Source organism: Chinchilla lanigera, unplaced genomic scaffold (assembly GCF_000276665.1).
Source record: "Chinchilla lanigera isolate Chin_1 unplaced genomic scaffold, ChiLan1.0 scaffold00113, whole genome shotgun sequence".
NCBI lineage: Eukaryota > Metazoa > Chordata > Mammalia > Rodentia > Chinchillidae > Chinchilla > Chinchilla lanigera.
Window position 1 is genome coordinate 2,833,936 of NW_004955514.1, and position 23,227 is coordinate 2,857,162.

A 23,227-nucleotide genomic window follows, 5' to 3' on the forward strand; every position below is an offset into this window, starting at 1 on the left:
AGCTGCCGTTTTGCTCATCCTGGGGCGCAGCCAGGCTCCAGTTGGATGAAAAACGTGCCTGTGTGATCGGGAGGGACGCAGCACATTGTCCTTTGTGTCCCTGTAGAGGAGAACAGGACAGTGTTGACGCGCCCTGTCCCCACCCTTGTCATCTCTGGTCGGGCTCAGATGGGACAGGATGACTCACCAGGACGTCACACTTGCAGAGCCATCTCGGCTCCCAGCCCCCCAGTGCCTGGTCTGCCCTGGCACGTGGCCCCCGCCCCTGCACGCCTCTCAGGCTCCTCCTGTTTCCAAAGGGCAGGTGTGTGTGTCTCTGCTGCTCTGAGCAGGGGCTGTGCCAGGCTCTGGGACGCTGTGCTCACACCCCGAGGGCCATGTCTCCATCCTTCATGGGGCTGCAGCTCGGAGGGACCCTGGCTGGACCCTGGGCCGCTCAGAGTGCCACCTTGTTTCCTGAGCTCTGGAACTGGGAGGCCAGGTGGACCCGGGCCTCGGGTGTCCAGGCTGAGCTGAGCTCCTTTTCATGACACAGTGCCCAGGGTGACACCCAGGGTGACACCCACAACCCCGGGCCTGGCACTGTGGAGGCGGTGGGGGCAGAACGAGTGCTGGGTGGGAACGGGCCCCTCCGTCTGGGGCACAGGTCGCTGGTTTTTACAGTGAGATGAGGACAGCCCAAGGGAGCCCAGCCTGGAGCTCCATCGACGCCGTAGCAATCACACAAGGATGTGTTGAGGCTCTGTTGGCTGTGCAGAGAAGCAGGCAGAGGATATGGCTCCACCAGCTGTGGGCCCAGATGCAGCCAGGTGGCAGTGGCCCTGCCCCATAGCCCCTCCACCCACCCAGCCCTCCTCCCGACTCAAAGCTCAGAGCTTCCTGGACTCCAGCTCTGTCACCTGCCTGTCACTGTGGCTCACCCGGCTGTCCCCACCACAGGGCTGGTGAGGGGCCCAGCATCCTGGTAATTGGCCTCTGTGGTGTTTTGGGGAGACGAGATGGGGGTGCAGGCCCTGCCTGGTCCTGGGGGCCCTGTAGCCGCCTATCCTGACCCATGGATCTGAGGCCAACTCTGGGAGGACAGCAGTGATGTTCTGACCGATGTCCCAGGACCCGGAGGGTGTGAAGCCAGCCCCCACGAGGACCATGGCTGCTGTACTCACAGACAAATGACATGCGGGTCCCCAGCCGCTGAAGAGCCACTGAGCTTGCTTGGGGAGGTAGGGAGGGGTTGCATCTGAGACCCTGGGCATCACAGTCGTGCCAAGTGGAAGCAGCAGGGCCTGGGTCCCCTTCGCCAGAGGCCACAACGGCCTTGTCACTGCAGGTGACGCAATGACAGGGGACAGGACTGCTCACTGTGGGGGGCTGCCACAGCTGGGAATCCCACTTTGCAGCTTACCAGGTGATCTTAGCGGTAGGGCCATCACCTGTCCCCTGGCTCCAGGCAGAAGAGGCAAGTGTACCTCCTGGTGTCCTGGGGACCAGTGGTAGTTGGGGGCTGGAGCTCCCTGGTCAGGTCCCGTGTCCTAGCGCCCTCGCTGGCTGGCTCACTGTCCCCGGACACTCCTGTCTGTGACGTGCCTTCTCTCTCCGCAGTGTCCCAGCCCCAGGCGGCTCACAGCCCCCCGGAGAAGCCGCCCAGCACGGCCATCCTGTGCAACACCTGTGGAAACGTGTGCAAGGGGGAGGTGCTGCGTGTGCAGAACAAGTACTTCCACATCAAGTGCTTCATCTGCAAAGGTGAGCGCACCTCGTCCCCGCCCCGGCCGCGGCCATGCCCACAGCCTCCCGCCTGCGGCGTCCCCAAGCTCTGCAGAGCGCTGGGCGGGTGGAGAGCTCGCAGGCGGACCTTCCAGTCCGCAGTGGGAGCTTTTCAGGGTCCTCCATGTCACCTGAGGGGAAAGGAGGCTGCGGGGTGGACAGGTGAGGGTGGGCGTGGGTCCCCACGGGTGTCATCCATGGGTCAGGGGTCCCTGTTGGCTGCATGAACGCCACAGTGCTGGACCCACGGCCCTTGCTGGGCCAGACACCAGCCCCACACGATGGCACACAGACCATCCCTGTCCATTCCTGGTGAAAATCACTCTTTCTCCCTTTATAAAAAATAACATTTAATGTACTAGATTGAAATAATACCAAGAAGACGGGGAAAATTTAAACAAGAAGCGTGTCGCGTCCCTGCCTCGGAGGTGGCCCTGCCTCGGGCCGCCTTCCTTGCTCTGCTCCGTGTGGCAGGTAGGGAGTTGGGGGTTTGTCAGATGCTGCTGCCTGGTCCTGTGCGGGGATCCCAGGCTGCGGCCCTGTGCTCCGTGAGGCACCCCAGGAGGCAGGGACACGGGAGCTGCAGCTCTGATGGCCCCATGGCCTTATGCCGTAAGTGTGGTGGGGTTGCACAAGACACACACAGAGTTTTTATAGCAGAAGCTCTGCCGGGGGCCAGGCTGTGCGGAGGTTGCAGAGGGGCGGTGTTTGGCTGTGACTGGAATGTAGCCGGACTCTGCCATCCTGGGTCCTCTCTGGCAGCAGCCCTGTGAAGGACCATAACTGTCCATGTCAGCAGGGACACCTCTAGTGGCCTGGAGATGGTAGGGGTCAATCCCAGGCCACTCTGTGCCTCTGAACCAAGTCCCAGGGAGAAGCCGCGGGCCTCTCTGGAGCGGGAGAGGAGGGGAAGGGCAGCAGGTGGAGCTGGGGACTCCCGGGACTCAGCTGGCTCCAGGAGCCCCGCCCCATCCTCAGCCCCGCCCGCAGGAAACCCCGCCCATCGCCTCAGGGCGCAGGCTGGGGACCTGGAGGTCCTGCTGTGTGAACAGAAAGCTGAAAGCCCCGGCCTAGGCTCTTCTGCGGAAGGGGCACCCTAGAAGTCCCTGGTGCTGCTGCCCAAAGAGGTCAGCGTGCATGGGGAGGCGCGGCAGGTGATTTAGGGATGGGTGATCTAGGGGCGGCTGTCTTATAGGCGACCCCCAGCCAGCCGGCTCTCCGGACTGATGCTGGGGTCCCAAGGCAGGAGCCCCGCTGCCTCAGGCCAAAGCTAAACCAACCCCATCTGTGAAAGACAGGGACACCGCGGGGCCGCCTGAAGCCCCAGAAACACCAGGAACCAGGGGTCCCCTGTGCACCCACAGACACCGCAGCCCCGGAGCCCGCCAGCACCCCACTGCCCTCCCCAAAGCACCCAGAGCCCGGGGTCAGCGACAGGACACGCCCAGGACATGGGGTGGGGGCTGTCTGAAAGGAGGAAGGTGTGGTGACCCCCGGCCGGCAGGGCTGCAGGGGCGGGCAGGGCTGCAGGGGCGGGCAGGCCTGCAGGGGCGGGCAGGCTGGGCTGTGGAGGAGGGAGGGCTGGTCCCCGCATCCCCTGTGACGCATGCGCACTGCCGGGGCTCCAGAGGGGAGGGGCGCACTGGTCTTGGCGCCCTGTCCCCTGCCTTCCCCGGGCATCTCCCCGAAGCTTTCCAGGCCCCTCGGGGCTGTCTGGCTTCATTGCTCAGCGCCCTGTGAAGATCCCCACCCCCCACCCCCCGCTCCAGCTCCGATGCACACGGCTCTGGAAGGGCTGCAATAGGCTGCTCTTCACAAAGCTGGGGTTAGGGTTAGGGTTAGGGTTAGGGTTAGGGTTAGGGTTATGGTTGGAGGGTTAGGGTTAGGATAGGTGTTAAGAATTTAGGGGGTTAGGGTAGGGTTTAGGGTTAGGGATAGAGGTTAAGGGTTAGGTGTTTGGGTTAGGGTTAGGGTTAGAGGATTTGGGTTAGGGTTAGCGTAGCGGTTAGGGGATTAGGGTTGGGTTTAGTGTTAGGGGTTAGGTGTTAGGGTTAGGGTTATGGTATGGTCATGGTTTGTTTTAGGTTTTGAGGCTCTTGTTAGCATTAGGGTTAAGGTTGTTGCTAAATAGCACAAAGAAGGGACCAGAGACCCATATGCCGTCTCACCTGGTGTGACCTGCTGAGGCTGGTGGTATGAGCGAACGGTGGCTCCTTCCCACCAGCCCCAGCTGACCTGTTGAGATTGCAGTGGTGTCACTACCTGGTGCCTGTGAGCACATCTGTCCATGGCACTGCCCAGCGTAGGCGAGTCGCAGGGGGGTATGTGTGGCAGGAGTCTGGGCAACAGACCTGGTACCAGGCTCCCACTCACCCCTTCACATAGCCAGACTCATCCATTCAACAGATGCATGTTGGCCCTGGGCACCCAGCAGGGCTATGCCTCGGTCAGCTGCCACCTTACTCTAGGGCTGGCCAATTTAACATTGGAACAGGGTCACCAAAGTCAGCTTCTCTCTCCAGTTCCCCATGCCCAGCTGTCCTGTCTCCCAGATCTCACTCTGTGCCTGTCATCAGTACCTCTCCTCATCGTCTCAAGCCGGCTGCTGTAGCTCTAACATCATTCTCTCATGGCCTGGTGTGCAATCTAGGAAGGGATTGAGAGGAGATCTGTACAGGCAGAGCACTTATCCTTTCTCGGAAGTTTCCCTATATGGCTATATGGGCAATGGGCTGGGGTAGAAGAGGAGAGGAACAAGATAAGGCAGGGTTGGAAGTATGTGTGTGGGTCATTGTAGGCTTCATGAAGGAGGTGACCTCTGAAGCCCAGGTGGCATTCTACCCAGAGGACAGCCAGTGCAAAGGCCCGAGGCAGGGTGGGCTTCGGGAGCAGCAGCAGGCCTGTGTGGCTGGCATAAAACGGGTGGGGGGGATGGAGAGAGCAGGGCTGGTGGCACTGGCGCCTCCAGTGAGGCCCTTGGCTTTGACATTCGAGAGAGCGCAGACGAGGCCCTGGTGGGCATCAGGGCAGGGGGCAGGGAGGAGCATCCACAGCAGGTGCAAGGCCAGGCTGGAGCTGAGGGTGCCCAGACAGAGATAAGAGGGTGCCTGGCTCTGAGTAGATATGGGTGGCCAGCTGGCTCCATCTTCACGAACTGCGACAGGTAGATATAGGGTGCATGGCAGCCATTCAAGGGGCAGTCGACATATACCGTCTTTACATTTTAAAAGTTTTCTACAGAACACTGTCATCCATCCCCTCACCGTGGGCACACTCATCCCATGGGTCTCGACACTTTCTGCAGCAGCTCTGGGGTCCTCTTTCCTGAGGGTCCTTACCAGGTATGATAAGAAAGCACAGTAAGTGTTGGTGCCCACTGCGATGCCACAGAAAGGCAGTGTGTAAAACACGGCACTGGGTCCTCATCCCCGCTGCACACCAGATCTGGCACTGTGTGACTTCTGGCTCTTCCCCTGTGTCAAAATGACCATGAAAAGGCACGTGAATCCATTCAGGACATCGAGGCAACAACACAGTTTAGACACCCATGAAAGAGGACTCCAGAGCTGCTGTAGAAAGTGGCAGGAAGGATGGGATGAGTGTGTTCACATTGAGGGGGGGATTTTTGAGGGGGATTCATGTCCATGTGTCTTTTCCCGTAATAATGTTTTTACTTTTTACTTTTTAAATAATTTTTAAAAATTAAATATTCACCTATAATTTTCGTTCATACCTCATACAGCATAGAGGAGGGCCTTTGAAAAATGAAAGCTGTCCCCATTCTTCAAACAACTTGCCCTTTGCCCAGCCACGCCGCAGGCTCTCCTGACCATCCTGGGCCAGGCCCTGCACGCCCGGCTGTGCCTGCTCGGCCGTGATCTGCGGGGCCTTTCTCTCCGGCCCCGCGGAGTGCTGCCGCGGTGGGGAGATGAAGCCACACAAACGGGACCTCCAGACAAAGCAGGTGTTTCCTGATCCCTGTGCAGAAGAACTTAGTCCAGGGTTTTGGAAAGAGCCAAACAACTCGGCGGGGAGGGAAGGGTGTGTGCCCAGGGAGAGCCCGGGAGGTGTGTGTAGCTTGGTAACAGTGAGGTCACCCTGGGGACGCGTCCATCTGGGAGTATAAATAACACCAGTGTGCTGGGCCCTGGGGGGGCGTGGCCTGGTGCTAAAGGCCTGCACCCTGCCCTGGAGGTCTTGGCGGTGTGGTGGGTGGGTGTAGAAACCACCCAGGGCCTCTGAGTGCCACACAGCTCTGACGGGTGCGCTGGCCCTGGCCTTGGGCACACGTGGGCACGTGGGGGTGGCGGGTCAGAGGCAGAGTTGTGGTCATCGTCACCCCAGGGAGAGTTCCCCGGAGAGCAGGCTGCTTTGCTCTGTCCTCCCGCTGCTCCCCGGCCTGCAGCTTCTACCCCACACTTTGGGGTGTGTCTTTTCTGATAGTGGAAGCCACACTGCACACATGGTTTTGTCCCTGACTTGCTCACTTCTAAGTACCGTGCAGCCTTTCTTTCCCTCCCTCCCTCTTTTCCTTCCTTCCCTCCTTCCTTGTCTTCTTTTACCACACCCAGGGCCTTCACACTACACTCCTTCTCCAGCCCTTTCTAAATTTTTTTTTTGAGACAGTTTTATTTTGAGACATTTTTGCTAAATTGCCCAGGCCAGGCTTGAACTATCAATCTCCTGCCTCAGCTTCCCAGAGTGCTGGGATTACAGGTCTGTGCCACCACACCTTGTCTTTCTTCAATGTATCAATTCCTCAGCATCCATTTCACTATTGGCCCAAATGCCCTCAGATCTGTGGCCCACAGAGAGCTGAGCTGCTCCCCACTCGGGGTCGCCTACGTTGTTTCAGCCAGTCCCTGGGCTGCTCAGCCTTGGTACCCTGTTGCAGTGACTTCGTCTGATAATCTACTGTACAGAATTGGTACTCTTAGCTCTGCAGAGGAGGACTCGGGTTTGGGGAGGTTAAGGAAGTGCCCCAGGGTCAACAGCAGGAAGGGAGGAGAGAAAGGGTGGGAACCGGGACTTCCCAACCCGGAAGCTGGCGTGGCGGAGCTGCAGGGAGCACGGCTGACCTGAGCCTCTGTGGGGATTCCTGGGTCAGAGCGCAGGGCGGATTTTCCATTCTTCAGCCCAGGTGACACAGGACGTGGCAGGAGTCGCCCGTCCCGCCAGGCCACCCCCTCCTGGCCGCTTCTGGTAAGGGCCACAGTGTGAGCCCTGAGTCAGCGCACCCCGCCCGCCCTGGCTTCCCTGGATTTGCTATATGGCAAATGGAATATGATAGTATGTGGTATCCTGATAAGGATTTCTAGAATTACAGTGAATTTGGGCTTTTATTTTTGGTAGGCAGAGATCTGGGCTGCCTCAACAAAGTGACCTTGGTGTCCACGACAGCCAGGTCCTAACCATGGCTGAGATGGCCAGAGGGGCTCGTGGGGTGGGGCCACAGCTGGACGCAGGGGGTCACCTCCATGCTGCTGCGGGGTGGCAGGGGCCACCGCACTTCACCCTCCTTCCAGGGTCAGGCAAGCTCCTGCCGCTCTGCAAGAGACTCCCACAGCTTGTTGGGCTCCGGCCCTCGGCCCTGCCCCGTGAGTGCACTGGCTGGGTCTACGGGGCTCCGTGGCCAAGTCCTGGGTCTCACCTTGTCACCGGAGTGACAACAGCTCCCTGCAGAAGGGGACAGCTGGGCTCTGCAACCAGGACTCCAGCTGCCACCCTGGCTTGTCCCCAAGAGCCGGGTCACAGGTTTCAGCAGTGGTCTCACTTTGGCACGGACGTGTCACCAGTGTATGTGAAAGGTGACCTCACGGTTCTGTTCAGAGATACCGTGTATGGCACACCAGAGATGGCAGTGTTGTCATGGAAACATCTAGGTGTCACTTTAAAACTTTAACGCTATGTGGTTTTTCAGAACTGAGCTCTGGGGAGGTCACTGAGCTGTGTCAGCCCTGAGGGCGGAGATGGTCAGGCTGGGGACAGGCAGGGGCCTCCTATGTGACCTCAGCAACATGGTCAGGGTGCACTCAGCCTGTTCCCTCAGAAACCCTGCATGGCTCCCGAGTAGCCTGGGCTGGAGGGGTTGTGGCAGGGACACGGGAGCACTGAGCTATGGCGATGGGCAGACATGTCCAAGAGTGGCACGTCACTCCCACCTGCCAGTTCCCCCTGCCGGGCTCTGTAGCTGCCACTTCCCAGAGCTGGTGCTGGTGGAGGGAGACAGAAGGCCTGGCCTTGTCACCATGGGCCAGGGGACACAGAGGAGTGGGGAGGGGCTGGGACCGGCCACAGGACCCCTCCGCCTCCCAGGTCTCCAGCCTGGGCACACAACTGGTGCCTCATAGGTGCTCAGGGATTAACCCGCCCTCTGTGGCCTGTCCTAGAATTGCCTACCTGGCATGTGGGGGCAGGACCTCACGGCTGGTGGGTCAAGGGTGAAGGTGGAGGTTGGACTGGCCCTCAGGACAGTCCTGTCCTCACCCTGAACCACTGTCCCTTTCCCAGCTTTCTGGAGAAAAGTCCACTCCACCCGGGCCAGAGGCTGGCGCTGGTGTCTGTCCCTGAGCTCGGCCCCCAGGCGTGCGGGCCACCGGCTCTGTACCCAGGCTGCATCAGGCGGGGGTCCGGGTGGGGTGCACCCAGGCCCTGGGGACAAGGAGCCGCCACCACATGCTTCTCACGCGTGTCCTGTGTCCTCAACGCAGCGTGTGGCTGTGACCTGGCGGAGGGCGGCTTCTTCGTGCGGCAGGGCGAGTACATCTGCACCCAGGACTACCAGCGGCTCTACGGCACGCGCTGCTGCAGCTGCGAGCAGCTCATCGAGGGCGAGGTGGTGTCGGCGCTGGGCAAGACCTACCACCCTGCCTGCTTCGTGTGCGCCGTCTGCCGGTGAGTGTGCCCCCGCCCTCCTGCTCTCGGGCCCCAGCCAGCCCCCACTGTCCCCTGGACAGCACCCCTGCTCGGCCTCGCCCTTGACTCCTCCCTTCGCTCCTGGCACTCCCACCCCCCACGTCCATGCACAGCCCCTCCATGCCCACCCACGGCGGCTGCTCTGCCCCTCACAGCCCTCTGCACGCCCTCACCAGTCCCCGTGGCCTCGATCTGCAGGTGACACTTGCACCCCACCCCTTGTCCAAATCCACCAGCTGCCGCCCTGGCTCAGGCCCCAGCTCTCCCGCAGCCTCCACGCTGTGCAGCCCCCTCTGCCCAACGGACCTCTCCGCCGCGGCCCCGAGAGAATGGCCAAGCCCCTCAGCCTTGCCCAGAGGAGCGTCCAGCCTGCTTCATTCATTCATTCATGCACGCCTGCATCCACTCACACGTTCACTCATTCTGTGCCTTTTCGTACCGGGCCAGGACTGGGTCCGGTGGGCTACCTGGCCCAAGCTCTTGTGCAGAGGGACCCGGGGAGGCTTCCCACGCAGGGGAGCCCTCTTCTCCTTCCTCACCACCTTAGCGCTGCCACAGCAGGCACTGTCCAGCCCTGAGGGTGTGGCTACATCTCAGACAGCTCTGGGAGGACAGGGCTGGCCCAGCCCCTCTCTGGTCCCTGTGTGTGGCACAGAGCAGGGGTGATTACCGTCTAGACACTAGTCCCCTGAGCTCTGTGCCGAAGCACACCACTTGCCTCTCCCCTCGTCTCCGCCGAGCAGGGAGCTCTTGGGCAGCCTCCCCGGGCCCCTCACCCCGCCACAGCAGGTCCTCCAGGGGCCAGTGTTCCACTTCCAGAAAACAACACAGAATAAACACAGAGTTTATTCTCTGCTCTTCGCTCCCTGCCCCACCATGCCCAGTTTAAGAGGGTGTGCTCTGTGTTGCTCTGAAGTGGCTGTCTGGTTACAGTGTGTGCTTGAGACAGAAGCAGCCTCTGTCAAATGCCAAGGGAAGGAGGCTGCGGCAGCAAGGGTATGCCTGATGAGAGAGTCCAAGGGTGTCATTACTGTGCAGCTCAGGTCAGAGGTCCCCAGGGATGGTCTGATGTTTGATTTCTGTGTACGCAGCTTAGCAACAAGGCTGACATAATCATAGTTGGTCTGAAAGATGACCTCCAGATGATCTGCTATTTAAAAATAATAGCTGACGGTTCTGGCCATATTGGAGTGATCAGGACTAAACTGGACCACAGTGACCCAGCACAGACAACCAGAAGGCTGGACAAAGTGTGAGAACTGGCTGTTTGCAGCCAGCTGGAGAAGAGGACACTGCCGTGGGGTCACCTGCTTCCCACAGGGAGGGTCCTGAAGGCTGGTGCAGAGGGGACTGAGCAAAGTGTGGGCACCCTGAGTCAGGACCAGGTGGAAGGTGACAGCAGTGGGCATGTGGGGCAGAGGGGAAAGAGCAACAGAGTGAGACCTCCAGAGGTGAGTGGAGGGTGCCTTCGAGTCTGGACCAGACACAAAGCTGTGAATCCCCTAAGGGAGTATGACAGGTGGGGCAAAGAGTGGCCAGGCTGCTGAGGGCACACAGGTCCCAGGGAAGCATCTGTGCTCTAAGCAGAAGCCTCCGTCTCTGTTGAACCCCCAGGACGTGCAGTAGGGACACCCCAAGGACTGTTCCTTCTTATTAAATGGACTAGAATAGCCCTGGAGTGAAGGCTGCCATAAACACATCTACTAAAAACAGCCCACCTACCAAAGATCATGTTGATCTACCAGAGACCAACTGCTACCAGAACAGAGACCAACGCCCCACAAGGGAAGGTAGGAAAATCTGGCACCTAACAATATAAGATGCGCAATGTATACTAAAAAAACTGCTGGTCATAAGAAACTAGCAAATAAGACTCCAAACCAGAAGAAAAGCCAGCCAGTGTCACTACGCCCAGAAAGGACAGTGGTGGCGAAGTGAACAGACACTGATTCAAAGTAGCTACTGTAGCCAGGCATAATGGTGTATGCCTATAATTCCAGCACTCAGGAGGCTGAGATAGGAGGATCACTATGAGTTCAAGGCCAGCCTGGGCTACAAAGTGAGTTCAGGGCCAGCCTGAACTGCATAGTGAAACTGTTTCAATAAAAAAATAAAATAAAATAAAAGCTACTGTACATATGTTTCAACCCCTGAACATCACAGGAGAGTTATTAAAGGTAGAAAATAGAAACCAATGGGAAATCCAGACATGAATACTGCATTTCCTGAAATGAAAACAGAGTTAGCAATAGATTAGGGATTACAGAAGAAAAGATGGATAAAGTTGAAAACACAGCAAACGAAACCCTTGAAATTGGTGCAGAGAGAGGGAAAAAGACTGGTGCACATGAAAAGAGCTCTGCTGAGCTGTGGGTGCAGATTGCACCATCTCTCTGTCCGCCTGTCTGCTTGTCTGGGTGCCTAGGACAGACCAAAGAATGCTCGCAGAAATCATGGGTGGAAAATGTCCAAATCTGATGACAGCTGTATACCCGTGAGTCCAAGAGTCTCAGTGAACCTCAAATAGAATAAACTCATGAGAAACCCACCACATGCATCTCAGTCAAGTAGCGGATCAGCAGTGATGGAAAGAAATCTTAAGCTCTGAGAAGAAAGCCCACCCACGGTCTGCAGAGAATCGGAGAGATACAGGCTTCATCAAAGCTGTGGATGCTGGCAGACAACAGCACATCTTTAAAGAGGGGCAACCCAGGGCTGACCTCCGCCCAGCCTTTTCACAGACTTAAGCTCGGTGATCCTGGCTCGGGCATCTGCGCCCCCTGAGATCCCACACCAGGGGGCGTCAGGCCTGCTCAGGCCTTGGAGGGCTGTGTCATTGGGTTCGGGGTGGCGCTCCTGGGAGAGGAGGGCTGATGGTGGGGCTGCCGTGACCAGCTCTCTCCTTGCAGGCTGCCCTTCCCACCCGGGGACCGAGTGACCTTCAACGGGAAGGAATGCGTGTGCCAGAAGTGCTCCCTGCCCACGACAGCAGGCGGTGGCACCCATGGGCCGCAGGGCCTGCGGAGTAAGTGGGCACTGGGCGGCCAGACGGGGTGGACACGAGGGACAGGGGTGGTCATGACCACGTGGGACCAGGACAGGCACGGTCACAGCTATAGTGTGGATGCCCACAGGGAAGGGACAGAGGCAGCCGTCCCCAGGGCTACCATGCCACCAAGCCTGTGCCCAGGCTGTGCCCCCACCCTGTGCCCTGTCTGCTTAGGGCTGACCCCTCCTCCAGGAAGCCTTCTTTGCCTCCCTCTGGTCCTCTCTCGCCTAAGTCACACACAGCTTTCCCTCACCCATTAGTTCCAGCTCGTCAGAAGTGCGCTGGGGACCCCTGTGGAGCCCTGGACTCGGTCTCCCTGGGCAGGCAGGGCTCTCACGTTCGCAGCTCTAGCCCTGGGAGCTACTGCATGCAGTAGGCACCCAGTGCGTGCTTGGGAAGCGGGAGGTGGTCACTGTGAAAGAGCAGCTGCTGGGTGCCATGGTTACAGATGGGCAGAGCGATGGCCACCAGGAGCAGCCAGGTGACGTCCCCAGCCTGGGGCTCTTCTGGGGCAGGGATGCAGTGCCAGGGCTGGGAGGGGCACCTGCACATCAGGACCTGCTGCTGCCCGGTGCCCTTTTCAGAGCCAGCCCGTGCACGTGGCCACTGTGCCATCCCCGGGGCAGAGCCACAGGCCTAGGGACGGAGGACAGGGAGGGTTTGTGCGACTCGCTTCATCATCTCCGGCGGGCTCCATCACCTTTGCTCCGAGCCGCTCGCCCTCTTTCTTCCCAGCTGGGCGGCGTCTCTGTGAGGGTCCCGCACCGGCCCCCAGCTCTGTGCTGGCCTCAGGCTGCTGTCATTGTCACTTCACTCTGTGGATGAAGCCAGGCCGCGCCATAGGGCAGCAAGCTGGCAGTGGTGCCAGGGGCAGCTTGTGACCTTGGGGTTTGCTGGGACAGTGCAGCCCTGGGGTGGTGCTGGGGTCCCTGCTCTTCCGGAGATGCCCGAGGGGCACTGTGTTCTTTCCCTGGCATGGGTCGGTCCAGCTGGATGGCTGAGGGACCCCAAGCCTGGGACATGAGCCTGCCCAGCTATGGGGTCATAGGGAGGCAGCCCAGGACCCTCCCAGGCCGTTTCACCTGCTCCACAGCTGCTCACAGGGTACTGTCCTGCCCCCCCCTGTGGCTCCCTGGGGATGCTGAGCTGAGCCCCGCCCTCTCAGTCCTTACCTAACGTCAGGACCCAGTTGGTCCCCATTACCGAAGGTGGGCATCAGGTCCCGCTGAGAACCGAGCCCTGGCTCTGCTGACTCCACGGTGGAGGGTGGGTCTGGCCCCGCCGAGGCTGCCAGTCTGCCTTATCCCTCGGAGATGGCCCGCAGGTCTGAGCCTGAACCTGTGGCCACATCTGGGAACAGGCTGGTTGGTCCTACAAGGGTTGCGAGAGGTGCACGGCAGGTGGACAGCCGGCCCTGGACACGTGGTGCCCATGTGGTGGGCCGCACTTGTCACACGCGGCTGTGTCCCTGCTTGGCAGTGCCCCGCAAGGCCACGCTGAGCTCCTCGGGTGCTCAAGTGGGGGCTGCAGTTTCCATGACAACGTGGCCCTGCCTCCCACTCCCTGCTCACTGTTAGTGACGCTTCCACCTCACGTCACAGGGGAGGGGGCCGGGAGCGGGTCCACGCCACAGTCAGGCCCAGGCAGGGAAAGTGAGATCCAGCCCCTTGGGGGCATGTGGGGCGGACACAGTGCTAATGCAGGAGGGTGGCAGAGACGGCGCCTCCTCACGCCAGCATGGCAGGTGGGTCCAGCCGGATCAGTAAGTAGGTACTACCACACACATGCACGGAGTCATTCATCAAACACACCCCTCCCAGCAGGCACCTGAGCCTGGACTCACTCTCTGGGGGGCTGATCCTATGATTGTCCCTAACATGTGTCCCATTACTGGGGCACAGAGAGGTGAGGTCACTTGGCCCTGGTCACACAGCCAGTGGGGCAATCCAAGGCATCTCCAGACATTGTCAAAGTTCCCTGGGAACAAGCAGCCCCAGCTAATAGCTTAGGAATATGGTGTCACCCTCCGCTGCAGGGAAGGAGGGGGCGGGTGACCCTGTGACTCTGAGGGCATCTCCATTCTCCCCCTAGCTCACTCCTCCCCCACGGGTCTCTTGGGCCCTGACCGCCCTCGTACCCGACTCCCGTGCCCCCTTCCCTCAGGGCCTGGACCCTGGGGTTCAAGTCTGTTCCCTTCCTCTCCAGAGCTGCATAGGGATCTGAACACTGTAATAATTTAGGTGACTCAGCCTGGTCAGCAGTTTTGTGGGTGCTTTTTTTTATTCTTAAAATTGGTGGCTGAGATGTCTGCCAAGGAGCTCAATAAAGCCCTGCTTTGTGTGGCATCTTTCAAGCTCCCTCTCCCTCCAGGCCTGTGCTGTATGTCCCTAGTGAGTGAGGGTGTGACCGCTGAAGTGATCGCCTCACACACACTCTCCCACACTTGTGCTCACACCAGACACTCATACAAGCACACCTGCAGAAACACACACGCAGACACAAGGAGGTGCATACATGCTTGGACACACATAGAGGCACACGTTCACACAGCCTCGCCTGTGCGCACACAGACACAGGTGCACACGCGGACACGCACACCGTTGGCCTCTGTGTCTGCAGGCGCCACATCTGTGGATTCAAATCACCTCCGGTCAGAAATACGCGAGCACCGTTGTGTGTGTGCTGACGTGTAAGGCTTCCCTCATCACTATTTCCTGCACGGTGCAGCACTTACACAGCCCGCGCCTGTGTTGGTGCCGAAGGTAACCCAGGGGTGATTTGGGCACCCGGGAGCGTGTATCTGCAAAGGGTATCTGCAAACACAGCACCTGGCACAGAAGGATGTAGCATGTGTGGATTTGGGGATCCTTGGGGATTGCTGGAATGAAACCCCTGTGCATCCTGAGGGTCGACCGTGCTCATGCACAGCCATGCACACACTCATGGCACACACACATGCACGCTTGCACACAGACGTGCATGCACATGCAGTCACAGAAGTTCACACACAGCCCTGCATGCCCATGCAGCCCACGCCCAGGTCCCCGCCCAGCCCCCCTTGCGAGGCTCCCACTCATCCCTCTCTGGGTGACAGTGAGTGGCAGGTTCACAGGGTGGAGGGGCCGTGAGCGGCTGGCTCAGCAGAGCAGGGCCGGGGTGCCGAGGTCCCAGGTCCCCAGGGGGCTGGGCAGGGCAGGCAGCAGGCAGCCCTGAGAGTGGAAAGAGGGCACAGGGAGGTGCTCAGGAGCCCAGGGCTGCGCTGGCCACAGGATGCAGAGTGGTGGTCACCAAGGGGAAGGTCAGGAGATAAGGCAGGGCGGCTGCCGGGGCTGCTCCCCCAGGCCAAGCCCTGTGCCGTGTCCCAGCCACCTGCGTGCCGGAGAGGCTCCCATCTTTGGAAGGCAAAGCCCCCTCAGCAGCTCCCAGCTCCCAGCTCAGGCACACGCAGTCAGTGCTCCGTACACACAGGGACCGATGTCACCGTGACTTTTCTGTGTGCTCCACCCGCTGCCCTGTGATGGATTCCCTCTGTGCCCAGCCCGGGACCACTCTGGCGGTTCTGTGGGGTCTGAGAACAGCAGCAGGGTGTGGGTGAGGGCTCGCCTGCTCGGGGCACCCCGAGGCCCCTGGTGGTCCTTGGCTTGCGGTGCCCTGTGTGAGGGGTCTGCGCTCTGCTCCTCCCTGCAGGCTGTGGGGGCTGTGGCTTGGAAATCAAGAACGGGCAGGCGCTGGTGGCACTGGACAAGCACTGGCACGTGGGCTGCTTCAAGTGCGAGACCTGCGGGAAGCAGCTGAACGCCGAGTACATCAGCAAGTGAGTGCGGCCGTGGGGCGGGATGTCACCCGCGCTCCCGCGCTCCACAGGGCGGGGACCCGGACGCCGCCCCACGTGTCCCCAGCCCTGTGGCACGGCCTGCATCTTCCTCTCCACTCAGTCTGCTCTTCCTCAAGCGATGTGCAGAGGTTTCCAGTCCCTTCCCGTTGACCAGGGCTGGGCTCCCCTCTGAGTCTGTCCCCGGGCATCACCGTCCACCCTCCTGGCACCTGGACCTTCCTGGTGCCAGCGTCCTGCAGAGTGAAGTGACGTCAGCAGGTGCCAGCTGGGGTCCTGGGAAGGAGGCTGGCGCTGGTCATCTGAGGTGCTGGGGGGACGAACTGTGGCCTTGAGTGAGGCCAAGTGCTCTTGGCCAGGAGCCAGGGTGCGTTTTAATGCTGGGGTGAGGACTGCGGCAGGCAGCCCCACAGATGGGGGCGAGGCGGTGGACCAACTTCAACGTGTAGCCCCTCTGGGTGCGCGTTGGCGCCTGCTGGGTTCAGGCCCCACCAGCGGCCCAAGCTGAAGACAGGCACTTCTGGGTACCCTGAAGAGGGGGAGCTGGCGCAGGGGAGTGGGGAGAGACCCTGTGACGCAAGTTTGTGGAATAAAATGTGTGCCTGCCCACACGTGCATGCACACACACAGCATGGAATGAAACACGCGTACACGCATGCGCAGGCTTGCACACCGGGCCATGTTCAGGACATCCAGGTACAGGATGTACCCACATTCGTCTCCTGCTTGTCCCTGCTCTCTGACTCCTCAGACACCTGGGGGGGCTGGCGGGAGGACACGTGACATCTGTCTGTCACTCTCCAAGGGTACTAGACCCCACAGTGGTCCCAGTGAAACATTTTAAGGTGAAGTCCCCATCCCAAGATGCACTGGCACCCAGCCTGGGTAGGACTGCAGGAAGCCCGAGGTCCTGGGAGGGATCAGGCGGATGCAGGCCGCGGTGTGGAGTGCTTTGAGGGGTGAGAGCGCCCAGCCCCCAGCAGGCTGCTGCCCCACACACAGCAGTGGCTCCCCCACACCGTGTTACCGAGCAGCCTCCCGAGCAGCCCCAGAGTTGAGGGGGAGGGTGCGTTGGGGTTGCCATGGAGATGTGAGCACTGAGGTGTGTTGCAGGCACACCCATCCGTGGGATGCGCCCAGGACCTGCAGCAGAAGGTGGGTCCTAAGGACTGCTTTGCGTCCCCTCGTGGAGGAAGGGCTGTGTGTTCCCCGCCCTCTCTCTGGGATTTGAGGCGTGGAGGGGCAGCCGCAGAGGGCGGGCAGCTCCGGGCTGTGACCCAGCCAGGGCGCAGCCCCTCCTAGCGCCTGTGGGCCACAGCGCAGGGCAGGAGGGCAGCGCTTCATGCAGCCTGACCCTCGGCTGCCCTGCAGTCCTCCCTTCTGCCCTGGGCGAGTGACCTCGGGACCTGGCCTGGAAGGACACTGACTTAGCCTCCTCCCCGGGCTCCTCCACACCTGCTCACGGGGAGCCGTGGCCTGTGGTTGAGGGGGTGACGGTGGCCTTGGCCACCCTTGCGGAAGTGCCACAGCTCTCATGTGGCCCTTGCTGTTCTTCTCCATGTTACTGGTGGGGAAGCTGAGCTGCACCAGACAGGTTAAGCAACTTGCCAAGGTTACACAGCCAGGACGTTTCTAAACTGGTGCTGAACTCTTGGTGGAAGGAAGTGGCAAGGACAGGGAGGCCTGGAGACTTGTTTCACATCTCAGATGCGGCTTCTGTTCCCTCACCCCAGCCCTCATCGCCCTGTGGCAGGTGGCCTGGCCTCTCTCTGCCTCAGTTTCCCCATCTGTGCAGCAGGATGGTCTGGTGATGGTTCCCTCAGGGCTGGCCCTGTGAGCACCCGGGGCCCCCACGTGGACAGCAGCCCTCTGGGGCTCAGTCCTTGCATGACCACGCCCCGTCCTGACCGCCCGTCTCCTTGCAGGGATGGGCTGCCCTACTGCGAGGCCGATTACCACGCCAAGTTCGGCATCCGCTGCAACGGCTGTGAGAAGTTCATCACGGGGCGCGTGCTGGAGGTGAGCGGGGCCGGGCCTGGGCTGCCAGCCCTCTGGGTGCGGAGGCCCTCGCTGTCCCCAGGTTCACTGTGAGGTTGGGCCTTCCTCTGCGTGTCCCTCGAGGTGGTCTGCCAAGCCCTGCCGCCCTTCCTCCCAGCTCTGTGCAGGGCATGGCAGGCGCCTCCTTCTCCCAGAAGCCTTCAGGGCCCATTCTGTGTTCAGGGTTGGAGTCGGCCATGGGTGGGCCCTGGAGCTGGGCTGGTCCTGCCTCTGCTGTCTAGCCTGGGACTCAGGGATGTAGGGTTGGAACTGAGGCCCGGGGAGGGGGCTGTGGAGTCCCCAGTGGAGGCAGAGAGCTGTCACCTGGCAGATGACCGAGCACTGGTTATTGGGTGGGAAGCTTCGGGCACTGGCAGTGGTGGTCCTGGCTGTGGGTGGCAGGGACATGGGCATGCTCTGGGTGACAGTCACACGTAGGACGCACACTTCCGTGTGGCTGCCCCAGCTGCTGGGCCGGCCCCTCCTGGGTGGGCCACGGAATGTGCATGAGGAGGAAGCTGAGTACAGCCAGGGGTGTAGGAGTCCTTGCCATGGCCCTGGGGGTTTGCCGCTGGGGATGGGGAAGGGGCTGCTGGAATGAGGGACTCAGGAGCCGAGGCCACCCGCACTGGCAGGCGTGACCGTCTCTGCCCGGCGCCCCCAGGGCTGAGAGAGCTTCACTGGAACCGCGCAGGCGCTGAGTTGCTGTCCCTGCAGTTACACGGGGCCCACGGGGTGGCCTGGGCTGCTGTGTACCCCCAGCCCCCCCAACCCTGCCCTGTGAGGCATGGCTTCATGTCCGCTTCCGCCTGGGAGTGGGCCTGCCCCGCAGAGCTTCGTCCTTTAGGGTGAATTTAATCACTTACTCACGGATGGGAGAAAGGTCGACAGGTAAAGAGCAGCATGAGGAAAAAACCCACGGAAAACACAGGCGCCTTGACCCTGGGCCGGGTCCCTTCCTGGCCCGGGTCCCTTGCTGGCTGCCTCTCCCTGGAATCACCCTTGGGGCGAAGGCATTTTTGCAATGTTACCGCATGAGTTTGTCCAACTCGTTTCCAATGCAGCGGGTTTCCTGTCATTAGAGTCCTTGTGAGCAATTTTTGTGTGTGTGGTTTGGGTCTTTGAAACAGCTTTGTTAGGCTGTGATCCACCCCCTTCCAAGTGTACCATTCGGCGGCATTCAGTATCCTCAGAGCCATCACCAAGGCCAGTTTCTGGGCGTTCCCATCACTGTAGAGGGAGCCCCACACCCCTCAGCTGCCGCTTCCTGTGCCCTCGAGCCCTCCAGCCTCGATCGACTTCCTGTCTCCACAGAGGCCCCTGTCCTGGACACTTGGCATGGATGGGATCCCCTCGAGGGTCTCGGGGTGCTGCTGCCTCCTCCCGGCAGGCGCAGGGTGTAGGGGTCGTTCCTGGCCTGGCTTGGCCCAGTGTCGCTCTGCACTTCCCTCGGCGACCCCGGAAATCACTGCCCACTGTTGACGGTGGACTCCATGGCAACTTCCAGCTTTCCCCTGCACTAAGTGACACGGCAGAGGACCCCTTTTAAAAACACACTGCTTTCTTTGTGTTTCTAATTTTCCTTCCGATAAATGTACAGAAATGTAAGAGTCAGGTCAAAACTCTGAGCATTTTTACAGTTCTCAGAAGCTACCGTAGCGGTTACCGTAAACCGCCTCCTAACTTAGAGTGTGATATTTCCCACCACACCTTTGCAGTGGAGAGGTGAACGCAAATCTGTCTTCCTTCCATCCTCAGGGAGGCTGAGTGGTTTTTTTTGTCTGTCGCTTTTGGTCAGTTTAAGTTCGTACATTTTAATTATCTTTCATAAATTCTGCCTGCTCGTATAGTGGGGTCTTCGTATTGTTTTACGGGAGTGGCTAGTAGCGTAAGACTGATGTTTTTGTTGCTTCATTTCTTCTAAGTCTATTCCGGCATGGCAGTCACATATAATATTATATCTGATACCTGTGTGCCTGTCCTCTGGAGGCGGACAAATGAGCCCTCCTGTCCCCTCTCCCACGGCCCCCACCTATGCCTGGCCTCTGCCGCTCCCCGAGCTCAGTCTGTGCCCCCTCTGCTCGGGAGCCTACCCTGCCCATCCTCCTCCCTGGTGGCTTTCTAAGTCTCTCCATTTGCAGCACCCGTGGGCTCAGCCTGGCATGGATTCCAGCAGCGGCGCACAGTCCCTCTCCTCCCTCACAGCTGGCCTTGCTGGCTCCTGAGGACCCAGAGAACCCCCTGGGATCCTCCGAGAAACCCCAACACCTTCAGCTTCCCTTCCCAACCGTTCTACCCTGCCCTGTCCAGGACCCCCGCTGCCCGCCTTCCTCTCAGGTCCCCACGCCTGGCACCTCTGCCCGAGTGCACCTGCCCGGCCCACAGTCGCCCCCCATGCGTTGTCCTCAGGAATGCAGGCAGCTCCAAAGCTCTGCCAGGTGTGGGGAGTCCAACGGGCTGGGCCTCCAGAAGGCAGCCCTGGACTTGAACACAGGCTGCCCGTCCCTCCGCTCAGCCTCTTAGGGCCTGGGTCTGCATCTTGACTTCATCCTGTGTCCATGCTGTGACTCTTCATGGCTAGCATGGCTGCAGCTGGGCCAGAGGCTGCAGATGTGGCCAGCCAGGTGTGGAGAGGCCTGGCCGGGTGGGGACAGCCTGATGCAGCCCTGGCTACCCTGCCTCCTCTGGCCGCAGCACCTGTCCAGGGCTGCACCCATCCAGGTGCCCAGGGAGTCTCTGGGCATCCTCTGTGTTGTCCCCAGCTCCACGCCGCCCGGGGTACACACTGGAGTGACTTCTACCTCAGGCCCTGGTGTCCCTCCTTGGTGGCTGCAAGGGCATAGGCCAGCCCGTGTGTGCAGTGTACACGTCCCTGATCATCACCCTGGGTCAAATACAGAGCTGGGGCCGTGGCCCAGATGCACTCGGGTCATCCAAAAGGGCTCTCTGGTTGCCAGGAGCCGGCGGGTGTGCAGTAGAGGGTGCAGGGCCTGGCGGGGAAGATCCTGCTCATGTTTTCTCCTCTGCCGGGAGGCAGGCGAGTGTGCAGCGGGGCTGAGGCTCTGCAGAGCTCTGAGCAGCCTCCTGGCGCTGCGAGGCGGGAGCCGCGGGCGGAGACAAGCCAGGCTCCGTGGCAGGGAGCTGCAGCCGCCTTGGCACCGCCTGGCGCTCGGCCGGGCTGCTGGCGCCCAGCTGGTGGGCTGGCAGGGAGCAGCGACAGCCAGGGACAGATCCAGCAGAAGGGGACAGTGCTAGGATGCTGGCCGAGGGGTGAGGGTGTCCACTCACAGGCCGGTGCCCGGGGGAAGGCCATCGACTGGACGGGGTGCCAGGACCCACTAAAGGTAGGAAGTGGGTAGACAGTGCTCATGGAAGCTGTGCTGGGGGCCGCAGGGGGGCTCCTGGGGCGGATGCACCGGGCATGAGGCCCCCACGGCACCTGTCACTCCTGTCTCTGTCTCCAAGCTGCTGTCAGGGCCCTGCTGTCACCCCACAGAGGCTGAGCAGGGAGCATCCCAGGCCCCGCCAGCAGCCTGGCCCTCGCCTGTACCGTGCCTGCCTGCAGTAGGCACGGTGCCATCTCCAGTGCTGGGTGCCAGCAGCGCCCGCCCGTGAAGTGTGCATTCGGTGGTGATGGGTTCTCCTTCCCCGCTCTGCTGCCACCCTCCTGAGCTTGTAGTCTGCTGCCTCCCTGGGGTCTGTCTTGGGGAGCCTGCTCTGTGTGGGGGACTGCCGTTGCCTGCCATCAGCTGAGGCGGGCAGCTGGGCGTGTGGGGGCAGCGGTGCAGGCGGTGGGTGAGGAGCTCCTATTGCCTGGCAGAGGCCGAGGCGGGGCTGGCTCCTGGGGAGCTGCGGTCTGAGCTGGGGGAGGGGAGAGGCGTTGATGGGGGCCCCTGGCTGTGCCTCCACATCCTGCCTCCCTGCAGGGCTGGGGGCTTCTTTCTCAGCCTGCCCACCCGAGGTCTGGGCCCTGCTCCCAGTACAGTGCAGGCACCTATGGCTGTCTCCATGGCAACAAGAAGCCCAGCATCCCTCCGGGACCACCAATTAATTCATTGTCCCTTCATTCTTTCCTCGCTTTTTCCATCTCTCTATCCTTCCCTTCTTTCTCTCCCCGTTCACCTCTTACACCCTGGCTGGACTCAGCGTGTGTCCTGCCCTGGGCCGGGGCTAGGTCACGGGAATGGTGGACACATGCCTGACTTGAGGGTGAGTGACCGTGTGGGGACCCAGCTAGAGAGGGGGACACCCAGGTCCCTTCCAAATGCACTGTCTCAGTGTGACTCCAGGGTGCTCAGTAGGGGGGGGCTCCTCCTGACTCCCCATGGGCGCCTCCCATTCTATCCTGGTGTCAGCTCAGAGACTTTGTCATCAGCAATGTGTGGACATACACCAGGCCCCCCCTTTTAAAATGCATGTTTGCTCAAAAAAACACCCACAGAAGGAATATTTGTTTATCACACAGTAAACAGAATCATTAATAAAAAACCACCACCCAAGCTACCGGGCATTCAGACGGGAGTTAAATTTTGCACGGACACACGGACACATGCAACACAACACCCAGGGAAAGACACAAACACACAGAGCACACAAACATAAACACAGAGACACACAGAGAGAAACACAGACACGTGAGCACATAAACACACAAGCACGGGTGGCACATGGAGACTCGCCTTCAGCCCACATCCTCCCCTAGCACTGCGGCCTCATGGGGCCCCAGCCCTGTTCCTGAGACTGCGCCACTCTGATCCCTGGCCGGGCCGCAGAGTCGGAGGTGTGGACTGGACCCTTGCTCTCCACGGCAGGTCCCCAAGCCCAGGGTGGCCCAGGTTCCTCAGATCCACCAGGTCACTCTGTCAGAGCCCCTTATCCTTGGCGATACATCTGAGTGGCGCATGGCCCCTCAGTGGTGGACACCCCGACACAGCGAGGTGGTGAGGGACAGGAGAAGGGGTGCACGTGGCCTTGTGGAGGAGAGAGGTGGGGTCTGGGGGGTCAGTGGCCTCTGCAGGTGTTAGGGTGAAGAGCCTTGGGGGCTGCTGACTCTGCAGCGCAGGACACTCCCATGGCACCACTGCCCTTCCCCTGTTCTTGATTGTCTTCTCACTGATCCCATTTTTTTCTTGCTGATCCCTCACACCTTGGCGAGGGGGTCTTTTAAGATTAAGATACAGTTCTGGAAATTCAAAAAGCAGCTCCAGCTTGGACCTGGCTGAGCACTCCTAGAGCTGCTGGCCTGGGCCCAACCTCCATGCAGGGTGACTGGGAGGGCGTAGCTAGCAGGAGGGTGTGGCCAGTCTCAGGGGTACAGAGTGAGTGGATCGAGGGCCTGCATGGGCCCACCTGGCAGACGGGGCCACCTGCTGGCCCTGGGAGGAGAGGTTGGCATCTGCCCTGAGCTCTGGGCTGCACCCTCCCTGTTCTGTCTTATTAAAGATGACAGCCACGCGCCAGAGGCACGGGCATTTTTCTGAAACCATGCACCACAGTCCTCCAAGCCATCTTGAGGCGCTCATGGCAAGGGCCACCTCTCTCCGGTGCCATAGGCCCTCCAGGCAGCAGCTAGCAGGAGAGGCCGCCGGGCGGGCATGCAGGCCTGCACGCTGGAGCTCGACTTACATTTC

At 60.5% G+C, this 23,227-nt stretch overlaps 1 protein-coding gene across 17 annotated transcripts in view; it reads left to right on the forward strand.

The window, feature by feature from the left end:
- Nucleotides 1-23,227, forward strand: part of Ablim2 (actin binding LIM protein family, member 2) — a 120,169-nt gene that overhangs the window by 33,178 nt on the left and 63,764 nt on the right. For all 17 annotated transcript variants that reach the window (XM_005408784.2, XM_013506772.1, XM_013506776.1 and 14 more), the window contains exons 2-6: nucleotides 1,600-1,743; nucleotides 8,475-8,658; nucleotides 11,589-11,704; nucleotides 15,416-15,542; nucleotides 17,486-17,579. In XM_005408784.2, coding sequence (XP_005408841.1) covers nucleotides 1,600-1,743; nucleotides 8,475-8,658; nucleotides 11,589-11,704; nucleotides 15,416-15,542; nucleotides 17,486-17,579 — 665 coding nt within the window. The remainder of the gene's footprint in view (nucleotides 1-1,599; nucleotides 1,744-8,474; nucleotides 8,659-11,588; nucleotides 11,705-15,415; nucleotides 15,543-17,485; nucleotides 17,580-23,227) is intronic.